At 35.2% G+C, this 13,746-nt stretch overlaps 1 protein-coding gene across 2 annotated transcripts in view; it reads left to right on the top strand.

The window, feature by feature from the left end:
- Positions 1-13,470, top strand: part of vamp4 (vesicle-associated membrane protein 4) — a 54,516-nt gene extending 41,046 nt beyond the window's left edge. Inside the window, exons 6-9 of one of the 2 annotated variants that reach the window (XM_060830154.1) lie at positions 1,403-1,482; positions 7,961-8,012; positions 8,593-8,645; positions 12,433-13,470. In XM_060830154.1, the coding sequence (XP_060686137.1) occupies positions 1,403-1,482; positions 7,961-8,012; positions 8,593-8,621 (161 nt within the window). In that variant the 3' untranslated portion in view covers positions 8,622-8,645; positions 12,433-13,470. Of the gene's footprint in view, positions 1-1,402; positions 1,483-7,960; positions 8,013-8,592 lie in introns of both variants that reach the window. The other variant, XM_060830153.1, reaches the window with a different exon arrangement.
- The last annotated feature ends 276 nt before the right edge of the window (positions 13,471-13,746 follow it).

Here is a 13,746-nt window from a genome sequence, read left to right on the forward strand (position 1 = left end):
TGTGGAAAATGAGCAGCATTTCCACACTTCTCTTCAATCCAACTGTAGCAAGTACTGAACCCAGATATATCAACTTGTATTTTGATATCTGGCCTCTAGATAATTTCAAGCACTTTACTTTAGCTAGCATTAGAAAACTGCTTGTGCTATTTCAATTTGAACTATTCATTGACAATTAGCTGAACTGTGGTAGAGGAGTTCTAAACCATCTACTGACCTCAATTTGTATAATAATGTATAGTGAGATTATAATGGCTTCAGATTATAGTGAGATAGTCTTCAGATATGATGGGTTTTTCTTTTGGGAGGTGTGTAAGTAAATATCAGCTTGCAAAAACAAGGGAACACACAGCAGAGTGCCTACTTCTGTTTTGCTGTGTTAACTTATTGTTATTACAATTACGTAGCTCTTCCTTGAGACATTTTCTTCCTCATTGTAACTTCAAAGCTGAGATTATTTTTACTTAGAATCATCATCTTGTTGAGGAAACTTCAGGTTCATCTATATTGAACAAATTGCTCTGCACGCTGTGCCCCTATTTTCCTTGCAGTGGTGAGATTTGTCATAGTTGATGAGGCAATCCACAATGTTCTAAGTAAAGCAGCTGTCACTCTGAGCCATTTCTGTTTTTCTGTCAATTTGATCTATCTCCCAATTTTAAGGGATCGTTAAGATTCTAGTATCTGAATCTGCATGTTCATTAAAAGCTAAGCGTTTTTTTTTGTGGGCTGTTCCCTATCTGCTTATCAGGTTTTGTCAAAATCCAGTCTTTGGATCTTGAGAGACAAAAAAAAACAAACAATTAGTGGCAAAAACATTACCTCCACCTGCCTTCAGGTTTTACTGGATATCCAGCTAATAATTACCTGTCCAACTTTGCAGTCTTTGAAAGTCACTGATCAACATTTGATTTTCTTTCTACCTATCTTTAGTAGACAAAGTCCCAGAATTCAACACACATTGCTTTGTAGATAGCTGCAACCATAGGATTCTCTGAGGACATTGAGGGGCTTTGACAAGTTTAACAATTTGGACATGAGGCTGTCCATAATTTGACTCTTTCAACCATTACACCAGATATGGGGTTTCCAATTCCATTAGAATTTTTAATCTTTCTGAATTGTTTTCATTAACAACATTGCAGTTCAAAATGAATTTTTAATAACACAGGAGGGGAATAAAAGCTAACTTTAAAGTGGTACATGATCTGCATTTATTATCTACTACCTAACCTCCAGGTTCACTGAAAGGACTTCCTTGAAGGGTGGGCATCATTGTGACGAACAATAGTTTAATTGTGGAATTTGGATTATTGATCAGATTTAAACTGACTCACAGGTTTTTAATATTTTCATTTGTGTTTAAACATTCTGCCTTGGGCCTGTTTAATTTCTTTTGCAGAAAGTTTGTCTGATAATGCCACGGTTTTCAGTAACAGAGCAAAGCAGTTACGGCGTCAGATGTGGTGGAGAGAATGTAAGGTGAGTGATGTTGAAAGTTTGCAGGTCTATGAAAGTGACAGGACTGGAGATAATTGTTGAGACAAATGTTGGGGAAGGCTAGGATAATGAGTCATGTGCTACAGGGCTTACTAAAAGGAGAACTTGGTCTCTCTAAAGAATTTAGAGTCCTTTGTCCCAGCCCATGCTAGTTGCATGGCCAGGTATGTTGATAAGTATTTGTATTAATATAGTTCTAAGTAAAACAGCTGAAAGAAGGTAAGTTCTAAAATTATGCTGCAGAATGTATTTTTAATTCGTCATGAAACCTCCTTAGTGTTATTTTGCTTTGTTTTTACTCTTTGAAAAAACAATACCGCTCCCATTTCCTTTGACCATTGAACCTGATCTGTTTTGGCATGTCTAATTATTAAATAATGGTTCGGGAACTTGGAAGGATCCATAGAAATAATTGAGTGCACTATTTGTATGAAGTAAATGGATAATTAAGTAACTAGTGTCATCATGTCAAGTTACCTTTCAATACACACACAAAAGGAAATGGAGTTTTCAGTAATGTAGAAATTTTTTGGCAACAAAGTATTTTCCATTCACGAAAGTCGAAGATGCAACATAAGTGCATTGTGGTGTGTGACAATCTGTGGTGCTGCTTTTCAGCTAAGGTATTAAACTCAGAGGCTGACTGCCCTCTCAAGTAAATGTTAAAGATACCATGGCACTTTTCAAAGAAAATAAAGGAAATTCTCCCAGATGTCCTGAATGTTTATCCCTTCACCAACTCAAAATATTAGAGAATCTGGCCAGTTATCGCCTTCCTTTTTCACCTTTTGTAAATTCAATTCCACATCATAATAATAACCACACTTCAAAAGTACTTCATTTGTAAAGTGTTTTGAAGCATCCTGAGCATATAGAAGTCTGCATAATTATTTATATCAAATAAAGCCACAGGTTAGACAAAGAATGTTCAGTTTTGAAACTTTCCCATTTCTGATCTTTATCAAGTAATCTTTTCTCATGTTACATTTCCGCCTGGCTAAGGTGGAATAAAATGCAGCCCTGATGTCCATTGAAATTGCATTGACTGTCCACATTCACAGTATGACCTTTTACATGAGGATTAGCCATTCGAGAGAGACACACTGCAGAAAGCTGAGTAACATTTCCTGGAATCAATTGGTTTTTTTTCATTATTTGGATGAAGGTGTCGCTGGCTAAGCAGGAGCATTTATTGCCCATCCTGATTGTCCAGAGGGCAGTTAAGAGTCAGGAACATTGCCATGGATCTGGAGTCACATGCCAGACCAGTCAAAGACAGCAGTTTCCTTCCCTAAAGGATGTTAGTGAAGCAGATGGGCTTTTCTGACTGTCAGCAATGGACTCATGATCGTTTTTAGACTCTTAATTCCAGATTTTTAAAAATATTGAATTCAAATTCTGCTATCTGCTGTGGCAGGATTTCAACCCAGGAACCCAAAAACATTACCTGGGTCGCTAGATTAGCAGTCCAGTGATAATACTAGGCCAACGCCTCCCTAAATCAGTCTGTAGCAGGATACTGTTTTATGTTGTATTTGAAAATAGAATTTAGTGTGAGATGAATTTCTTATTAGGTACCATTTGCATACACTTAGGCAAAATTATACAGTGAAGCAACAAATTAAAGACAAGTGTTTGTGGTTAAGTTAACTTCCTCAAATAATTCATATATGTCAAGTTTCATTTTATCATATAAAACCAGATAAATGTAATCTTATGAAATTATAAAGGAGCCCATAAGCCAAAAATGAACCAGTGTTTTAAACCTTTATTAGCCCAACATAAATAATCTTTAATTATAGGCTCTGGAACCAGGTATGGATGGTAGAGGGCAATGTCTACTTTCACAAAGTCTAATGAAAACAGATTTGGCTGTTCAGAATTAACTATTTGAGCAATGTAACTACAAGGCTGCACTCTTGTGTAGGTCACTGTGAGAACAACCTTTGATATTAACAATTTTGATATGTGAGATTCCATGTGAATAATAATATTTCTGGACATTTTAAAAAATCTGCATTTTAAAAAAAATATAGTTAACCTTCCTTGGAGGATATAAAGTTTTGATGGTTTTACCTTATCTATTCAGATGCATTAATCTAAAAAATATAATATATGTAATGGAAACCAATTTAATTGCAAGCAAGATGGCAAATAGAAAAAATTTTGTTAAGTTGTTGAAGTTTCCAGTATTCGGGTAAGTTATGCAAAGAATAACTTTCCAAGAATTTGATATTTCTTTTTAATTTACAGAAAGGAATGTAATACAGAACATAAAAATATTTTAAGTGCTTTTTGTTACTTAATAGGATTTAACTGTCTTGTGAATTAAATGTAAGACGATTTCTCTTTTTAATACATTTCAGTAATTTTGTAGAACTGTTGAAAGAACCACTGTTGTTGAAATTTTGTTTGAATTAGACACTAAAAATGATGCAACTCTGATTTTTGGAATGTTTAGCCTCTAAGTGCACTGCGGCTTTTAAATGTGAAACTGAGTTATTTTAATAATAAAAGCGGTGAAAGCCCTGTACGTTTAGAATGTGGATTGTCTCACCCTGTTTTCTAGAGGCTATGCTGTAAACAACTCCATGGGTCAAATTGTGGCGAATCATCAACATCACAGCCCAGCTGAACTACAGCAATGTTTATACTTGCCAGGTTTATGTGGTAGTTGAAGCATACTCACCTCTGAGTCAAATGGTTGTGCTGAAAACAACTGAAAACAACAAATGATGAAGATTATAGCAGGTCATGCAAGTTAATGTTTTGAGTCTAGATAACTCTTCATCAGAGCTTCAAGTCCAACTTGACTGATGGAGAATAAAATTCTAGGCTGACGATTCAATTCATTACTGAAAGAATGTTGCATTGTTGGTAGTGCCAACTTTGAGGAGACAAGAAACTGAAGTTTCATCTCTGCTTTCAAGTGAATATAAAAGATCTCCTCAAACTAATTTTGAAGAAGAGTAGAAAAATTATTCTTCATATTCGAGCCAATATTTTTCTTTCAGTCGAAATTCTGAAAAGAATTGACTCGATATTATCACGTTGCTGTGGGAGCTTGCTGTGTGTACATTTGCTGTCACATTTCCAACATTACAACTATACCAACAGAGATTTCCTTAAACAAGTGCAGAGAATGTTGGAGAAACTCAGCAGATATAACAGGTTCTGCATCTTTTTGAAGAAGTGTTTTACCAGACTGGATGTTAATTGTTTCTGCCTCCACAGATGCTGTCATACCTGTGCTGAGTTTCTCCAACATTCTCTATTAGTTTCAGATTTCTAGCATCTGCAGTATTTTATTCAAACGTTTCCTTATTCTGGAATCAGCCAAATTTAGGCTTGTCTCAATCCATCCTGTTCAGCCTTGTATGATTTTAAAGACTTATTTAAATTTTTCCTTTTCCAGAAAAATGGTCCCAACCTGTTCAATCTTTCTTTCTACCTGTCTACCTAATTCTTGTAAATCTTTTCTGTACTTTCTGCAGTGCTCCAGTACCCCTTTGTACCATGGAAACCAGAACTGTGCTTAGCACTCCAAATATAGTCTATCCATGGTTCTTTATAAATTTAACATGATATTCCCTCCTTTGGCAATGTAATTTATTCCTCTGGAAATAAACTCCAAAACTCTTAACTTTTTTTATGCTCTTACTTTCATACTTTACTGAATTGTGTTTCTGGATTCTCAGATTTATTACTTCTGTATTAAAGTTCTTTTGAAGTTACAATCTGGAGGTTACTGAGCAGCTGCTTACAAGATATTATCTTTAACATTTTGTGCATGTGTATCCACACAAAAACATTTAAAAGTACAAGACAACTAAGTGAACAGGCTGCAAACAAAGAGGGAATGCTATGCTTTACCAAAGTTAGTGTACAATTTTCTGATGAAAACATCATTGCCTTTTTTGTTCTTGAAAAATTTAGACCTACTTGTAGGAACCCACTTCAAGTTTCACTCTGCACCTATTTCAATCCTATATCCTAAGCTAAATCATGCTAGTCTATAACTACTTACCTCCCTGGTTTTCATTTATTCACATATTCAAATGTGTTAAATTTTCAGACTCCTCTGTGACTATACCCTACCTTCTCTCATTGGAATGTCTTCGTCATTAAAGAAGCTAAGTAAATACGAGTCATTTGCAATGGGTAAAGGGGAATAGTCCAAAGCTTTACAACTTGTTCTTGAAAACGTGTTTACTGCATTTATTTCTATATAAGCCTCTTGTGAACAGAAACGTTCATAAGGATACAGCCAATTTAGTTCAAATGCATTGTCACTCTAAATTTCCTATTTATAACTTAGTGTTATAGCAAGTAAACGTATGCTGCCAGTGGACAGTGGTGTACGAAACTTACGAGAGTTATTTATACTTGAATTTAGCGCATAATATTGTTGAACAAATACACAATACCTTTTACCTGTAGAATGATAAAATTCAATAGAAATTGCAATCTTCCTGAGTTAACTATTTTGAAAGACTCTACCTCACACACTTGAAACACATGCATTACTGTTACGGCAACAATAGGCAACCTGAATATTTGGAGCGTTTTTTTGCTGTCTTACCAGCTATGTATATATTTAATAAAATGAGACCAAAATGTTAACTCTTGGATTGACTTGCTACCTGTTCCTCCTTGTTGCATTTTCCCACAACAGCTGTTAATTTTATTTTATCTTCACTATTTCTGTTTCTATTTGATCCCATCAATGCATTTTACTTATTTAGCCCCCTTTTGTGGTATGCGCCTCTGTTTTCTAACTACCAAAGTGAGCATGGAATTGTTAACTTCTGTGATCTAACCAATGTCAGTCAAGATATATGAAATGAAATTTCTAATAATGTTGTTAGAGATAAATTCGTTAGTTCACTGTAAAATCAGCTTTTGAAAAATGAATGATTGGGAGAAATTTTTTGCCTTATTTGTAATTGTTGTACACGATTGGATTAGAGGTTTGTGAAATGTAGAAAATGATTTCCTGTTGCACTTGGTAGGCAGCTGACCTTTTCTTCACCGTTGGAGAGATGCCTTTCATTATTTTATGCATCATTCTGGCACCAAGATCAGTAAATCCTGAAGAACATGAAAAGGTTCATTTAACAGTCATTGAAACAAGCTGTCTAAAACTTAATCATCATGATTCTTTTTTGACACCCATATTTTTTCACAAAACAGTTCTAATTTATCACATCATTTTGCTTCTACAGGTTGTGTAATTTTAGAAAGCTTTTGTTAAAGCATTTTGAACCATTAGTTATTTGGGAGTTTTACATAGTAATGCAGTCACTGATGTATAAAAATAATTTAACTGATGTATCTTCGCAAGAGATCAAGCCACTAAAGATCCATGTAACTATAATTCTAATTGGCATAGAAACTAAAGGAAGTAGTTTTATGATTTATTACTTGCAGTGAGCTGCCTTCATGTGTTTCATTTCTAAATACTATATTTTGTTCAAATACCTAGTGATCTCATCCATTATCATTTAAAAACACAGGTCTATAATGTCATTGTAATTTGAAGCAATTCCCTAATTCATTACACGTTACTGTGTTTTAACGTATGGACCATCAAGCAGAAAAAAATAGATTTCACAGAGTACTTTATAATTTCAAATGGGTGTTTTGATTTAATTTACTTGTTTTAAGTGTTTGCTTTTTAAATTTACTTCTTAAATTGTAACAAGGCTTTATTAAAATTGCTGCACAACTGGAGCCAGTACTAAATTTCAGAAACTTGAGTACAAAATCTAGACTGATTTTGCAGTACTCTTTCAGATGAGATGTTAACCTGACCCACCATCACCCTTCATATTTTGACCTTTACGCTCCCTTACCTTATTTTCAATAAAGAGCAGCAGAGTTCTTTCCAGTGTTCTGGCCAACATTTAGCCCTTCTGTCGACATCAGTTAAAGTCTACATTGTGATCGCTACTATATTATTGATGTGGAAGCTTTTTGAGTGCGAAACATTGCCACATTTTCTACAAAAGCACTTTGACATATCCTGCAGTCGTGAAGGATACTACTTAAATGCAAGTTCTTTCTTTTGCTAGAAAGAGTAGTATAACAGGGATGCAGGAGGCTTAGTAAAATCATACACTTATGTTGCTGTTTTTGTTATAAATGCACTTCTCTTAATTTATAAGTTGATATATCTATTCAGAGGCATACAACAGTAATGCTTCCATTCTAGTTGATCTTTGGTCTACTTATACAAGTGTTTTCTAAACCCAAATCTAACTAAACACTACATTCCAGAACTAAAAATCTGATTCTCAAAAGATGTAACTGCAGAAGGTGAAGTTAAGATCATGACTCAATACACGTTACCTAAATCGGGCACAAATTATATTTGTGTTTACAGGTATTACTCTTAAACAGAGGTGCAGGAAAGATTGTGTTGTGCTTTTTTTTTACTTTGTTAACTTTTTTCTTTCAGATGAAGGTCATCATAGCGGTGGTCGTTGTAATTGTCTTGTTAGTCATTATCAGTAAGTATATTTATCAACTTAAAAATAAAAGCAGCCTCTCAAGTTCTGTACCATCAGGTTGCAGTTGGAATTCTTTTTCAGCTGTACTATGTATTTATGTACAGAAGTATATATATCAAGGGGCACCGTGTTAATTAACTCCCAATATTCTGGTAGAATCAAGAATGAGAATCCTGATTCCCATTGCTCTGTGCATCACACTCATAGCTATACGATACCATCTCCTTTATTGCATCCCATCTATTATCTAAAATACCTAATCATTTTAGTTGCATTCTAAGAATAATTTAAGTCTGCAATTCATATATCAGCTGATGGTGATTCTTGGAAAGATGTTAAATAAGCAAGATAAAATTAATTATCTGGCATTCCATCAGAGCGCAGTTTAATTTGGGGGAAATGAAATATATCAGAATACAAAATGGATTCTTTAAATTCTGTTTCTCTCATTGTTTTAAAGAGCCACTGTCCATATTTACTGGGAGTTAAGATTTCTATTAGGCAATGAGATTGTTGTCAGCAAGTGTTTCTAAGTTGGTGTTAATATTTTATTAACAAGCAATTTTCTATATTCTTGCAGTACCTGTAATTTTGAAGAATCGCTCCTGATGACGAGTCACGCACAGCATCCATCCACAGGAAAGTTACTGCCTCAATCTCTAGAAACTACTGGAGATATACGCAAAATATCCCAGTTATTGTAAACAGGAAGTATATTTCTATCTGTCTTTTACCGAAGAAAAATATTTATGGGCAGTCAGTGTGATGAGTGCCTGCCTGGAACAGGGGACCAATGCATTATAAAGCTGCTGTCTACAAGAAGGAAGTCTATTTTATTTCTGGTGTATTGATTTTTGTCCCTTCTCTGCTATTGGCTACCTAAATAGTGTGAACAATTTTCCCTCTTTACTGTGAGGGACACTGGTTCACATTTGGAGTATGGGTTCCACAGATATAGCAGCCCCCTCGCCAGCTTAAACAAAAGTTCAGTTGGTGAGTAAATATCGTTACATCGCAATACAGTAAAGCTAAATCCTATCCTCTCTCAACCTGAGCATTTATGTGGTTCTTGCAGTTGGATCATAAGGGGCGATCTTGACTACTTCTCTCCACCCCTCCCCATTCCAAAGGGTGCTAAGGCTAATTGTTCTGCCCAAGCTTCTTTCCTGCCTAACTTTGTATAATCCTGGATGAAACCTTGCACTTTCTGTGGTTCAATGCAGAACCAGGTGATAAAGTAGTCCAATAAACTATTAGAGAAGCATATGAAGTATATGGTTGGAGGTAAAGAAAGATTAAGTAGATTCTACATCTAAGGGTCACTGGTCTTTTTGCACAGTATCCTATCTCTATGCAGAATCTATTCAGTCATGCACAATATAAAGAGAATATATGGACTAGTTTATAATAAATTATGTGAAACCTTTTTCTGACTGTCAAACCCTTTTACTTTGAGTGCTGTTTTATTCTAGTATATTATTTGAAACACTTCTTTGTGCTCAAAACTTTCAAAATTGTTTTGGTTTTTCACAAAAAAGTTTGATAACAAAAAAGCCTGAAACGCCAGCCAGGTTGCAGTTCGCTAACTGGATTCACTTATCCCGTCTTGGAGAAGTGGGGAATTTCTTTGTTTTGCTTTTAACATCAGGAGGAAAATAAGCTTAAACTAATATTCTTTTAAAGGATCATGCCACTAATCACCTGCCATGTGACTACATCTGTGAAAAGTCACCTTTTTCAGATCTTAAAGCCTTATGTTATAGATGTGTTCTGGCATTAGCTGTGCTGTTTTCAAAGTTTAATGTTTGAAAATAGCTAGTTCAATTTTGATGTTGATGTTGGTGATCAAATATGTTTGCTGTTAAGCAGAGCTTTAGTGTCCCCTTGCTCTGGAAGGTATGGCTGGAAACATAATCATGACTGAGAAATAATCTAGCTAGACTTGCTGCTGGGTATAGTGCAATGGGACTTAAAGCTAAGGTGTGCAGCCAATTACATGCTCATTTTGTCAGCTGTTTTAAAAACATAAATTCCTTCAATTCTTCCTTGATTTGCTACAATTGTCTGTTCAAAGCACAGGTAGAATAGCAAATCAGTAATTCAGAACCTGAACCAGTGGTCTGATGATCGCTGATGTATCATCATCTTTACATGGTATTTTGATTTCAAAACAGTGGCTTTTAATAACTCAGACTTGATACAATGGGGTTTTCTTTATTTAATTACGATGCCTGTTGGTTAGTCTCTTAGTTTGGATGAATTGGCAGCACAGGCTACACTGCATTAATTTCTAAGCTGAACCAATTACCTTGAGGCATTGCAGGTTTTGAAATGTAAGTCAAAAGAAACATATGGATTTGGAGATCAAGAAAATCAAATACTCTGGAAAGTAGCCAAGTAAAATGCAAGTTGTGCATCAGTGGACTTCCTCATTGAATGCTCACAAATGTATCTTTTATTTGAGGGGTTGGTTTTAACAAATTCCAAAAAGGATACAATTCAGCATAGTTTGAGAAAATGATTCTATACTTTGTTTCCAATGCACTGTTAATAATTTTACCTGTTACAAGTGTTAAACAAAAGGTGATAGTCACTAATGACATTTCAGGACCGTTGAAAGGAAATCAGGGTTGCAGTTATTTAAACTTACTGCCATTAAGATGTGAGATTTTTGTATGACTACTGTATACAACAAAATGACGCAGTCCTTAGTGAGGAGCATAAAATGGAATCCATCCACAATCACTCAGGCACACAATCACTTAAACCACCCTGAGCAGCACAGCTTAAAGGAGGCATTCAAAATCAAGTTTCGTGACAGCATTGGAGCAGTCAGGAGTTGTGGAAGTGATGCTTCTTTTAAAAATAATATGCTATTTACTTTTGTATGCAGAAATTGGTAGCAAGCATTAGTGTTAACCTGCAAACAATCATTACATTTTGGCAATGCAGGTGAGACAACTCTCAATCAGTTTCACAGGATTTTATTTCAAGACTGTATTTTGAATGCTTCTTGCCAGGCAAGAGACTCCCAATATATAGCCATGGGGGCTGATAGCAGTACTGATGGCTCTGTTCCTGGGCCCAGTTTCAGTCTTTTTCCAGTCCACTTTTTGTGAAATATGCCTAACTTCTTTTAATTGCTTTCAAGGCAGCCTAAGAAGACACATAGCTCAGTGGCTACTGGTTCAATTCCAGCCCCCAGTAACAGTCTGGGTGGGCTTTGCACATTCTATAACATAAAGTTTCTGTGTAGGCTACCTCCGGATGTTCCAGTTTCCTCCCACAGTCCAAAGATGTGCACGTTAGGTGGATTGGCCATGCTAAATTGTCCAATAGTTTACAAGAATATGTTAGTTGGGTGAGTTAAATGTAGGAAATCAAGGGTTACGGAGATAGAGGTGAGTCTGGGTGGGATGCTGTTTGTATTTGATGGGTCAAATTGCCTACTTCCACGCTGTAGAGATTCTATGAACTGAATGGCTTAGTTAGTATTACTGTCTTGAGATAACTACACTGACTCATTAAAGGTCAGCACCAAAATATTCAGTACAGTCAGCCTAGACTGATCACAAGTGCTGGAAAATTGCGATCCTCAGTGTCAGTGGAGCTTTGGCATTTACCAACATCTGTATTGACTGTAGTAGCTTAGACATCCAGGTGAGTGGAAAATGTCATCCTGTTTTATTTGCCTGGGATGAACATTTGATCCACAACACCTATTCTGGAATATAAAAACTTATTCCCTTAAAATGTGGTTTAAGCAAATGTAAATCCAGCGCATGACCAGTACATTAAGTAGACTTAGAAGAAATAATAAGCTGATAATTCAGGCTTCCAAAATAATTAATATATGCATTTTCATAATTGTAAATTTCATAATTTGCTCTGCTAAAGTATGTAAAACAGTAGGTACTTCCTTTAAAATCGCATTGACCTTCTGTAATTTCATATTTACACAAGTACACAGTGAAAACACATTTCTGCTCAACGATGTTTTGTTAGCAGAAATGTATTGTTTTGGTCTGTGTATAATGGTGACATTTAATAAAGCAGGAGTAACAGCCCATTTGAGTAATTTATTCTTGTTTGGTCATATTCATTTGATCGAGCATCAGAAGATTATGTAGGAACATGTTATAAAACTTTAACATACACAGGAAATGGTGGAGAAACTCAGGTCTGGTAGCATCTGTAGAAAGCAAAACAGAGTTAATGTTTTGAGTCTAGCCTGACTCCTATGCTGAAGCAGTCAAACTAGATTTGAAACGTTAACTCTTTTTCTCTCAACAGATGCTACTAGACCTGCTGAATTTCCCCAGCCTTTATTTGTTTTTGTTTCAGATTTCCAACATGTGCAGCATTTTGCTTTTGTTGTAAAACTTTAGCGTTTATACAGTTTTTTTTTCTCTGTTCTTCCCCACAGTCATAGATTGTTGGTCTGCAGATCCGTTCAAGTCCTGTTGAGATCACCTAGAGAAAATCCAAATTGAAATGGGTTTTATTCATAGCCATAATCAAGGTTAACCTCTTTCTCACATTGCAGTTTAATGTGTACCCATTATTAACCCAATTAAAATTATCCACATGCTGTGGAAATCTAACCATGGTTACTTTTTACCCCTTTGTACAGTATTTGAACCTTCATTTTGTTTGCAATATGTCTGCAACTGTATATTTGTACAACCTTCTCTCTCCGTCCCATGCTGTCCTTGGGCCCCCCAACGACATGGATCTGATCAGTGTCATACTTGCAGGAATTTGGCTTGGATTTTGTTTTATATATTGTTTTTCCTCACCTTTGTTGTAAACTCCTAACCTGAGCCCATTGCCATGGGAAACTGGTTGCTTATAAAATCTGTAGTGCAGGCTTTTGATTTACCAGTATGACATTCAAGGTGAAAGGTTTATTTTTTATTTTTTCACGGTTCATCCAAGCGATGTGGGCTTCTTCCCCTATGTCTTCACTCACCACTTCAAGCAGGCTATGGTGATCTGAGAGATAGGAAGATAGGTATGGCACTGAAGAAGAATTCAAAGGCTACACAAAGCCTGGAGTCTGATGTGAATACTTCTGTGACCCTAGTGATGTGGTGTGAAAATACCACCAAGATCTTTTTAAAGATTGTAAAAATACTTGTATATTTAAGGAATTTGTTGATTTTTGTGTTGTAACTATGTTTTAGTGCAATTGTATTTGTTATTCATAATTGCATTGTGCAGACCACCTTTAACTTATTATGTATATGTATAGGTGAATGCAGGGGCAATTTGATAGTATTCCCTGAATTATGAGGGAAACTACTGAGAATAGACTTAATTTCCAGGTAAAATATTACATCTTTTCATTGCTGGATTTCTTTTAATTGTTGCAAGATAATATGATTTGAATTTTTTGATTCTTTTGAAAGTTGTATTAACTATAAATACTGCAAATAAAAAGTTAATAATCTCTAAATTCATTTATTTTGTTAAAAGTAAGCATATTTATTCTGTAAGAGTAGGAAACATCTCCCAATCTAAATGGTCTATCAGGTTGTTTCTTCTTCTTTATCAAGATAAAATTAATCAAAATAACAACTGATTCCCATTCAATATTGTCATCTCGTTGTTCTTATCCTCTGATGAATGGATAACAAATAGTTTCTTTTTTCTAAATTATGAAATAAAAATTCTTAAGTCCCAAAACCAGTATGCAATCTGCCCTATATATTGTGTACTATGTCTAATTAAT

The sequence above is a fragment of the Hemiscyllium ocellatum genome, chromosome 9 (assembly GCF_020745735.1).
Source record: "Hemiscyllium ocellatum isolate sHemOce1 chromosome 9, sHemOce1.pat.X.cur, whole genome shotgun sequence".
Taxonomy (NCBI): domain Eukaryota; kingdom Metazoa; phylum Chordata; class Chondrichthyes; order Orectolobiformes; family Hemiscylliidae; genus Hemiscyllium; species Hemiscyllium ocellatum.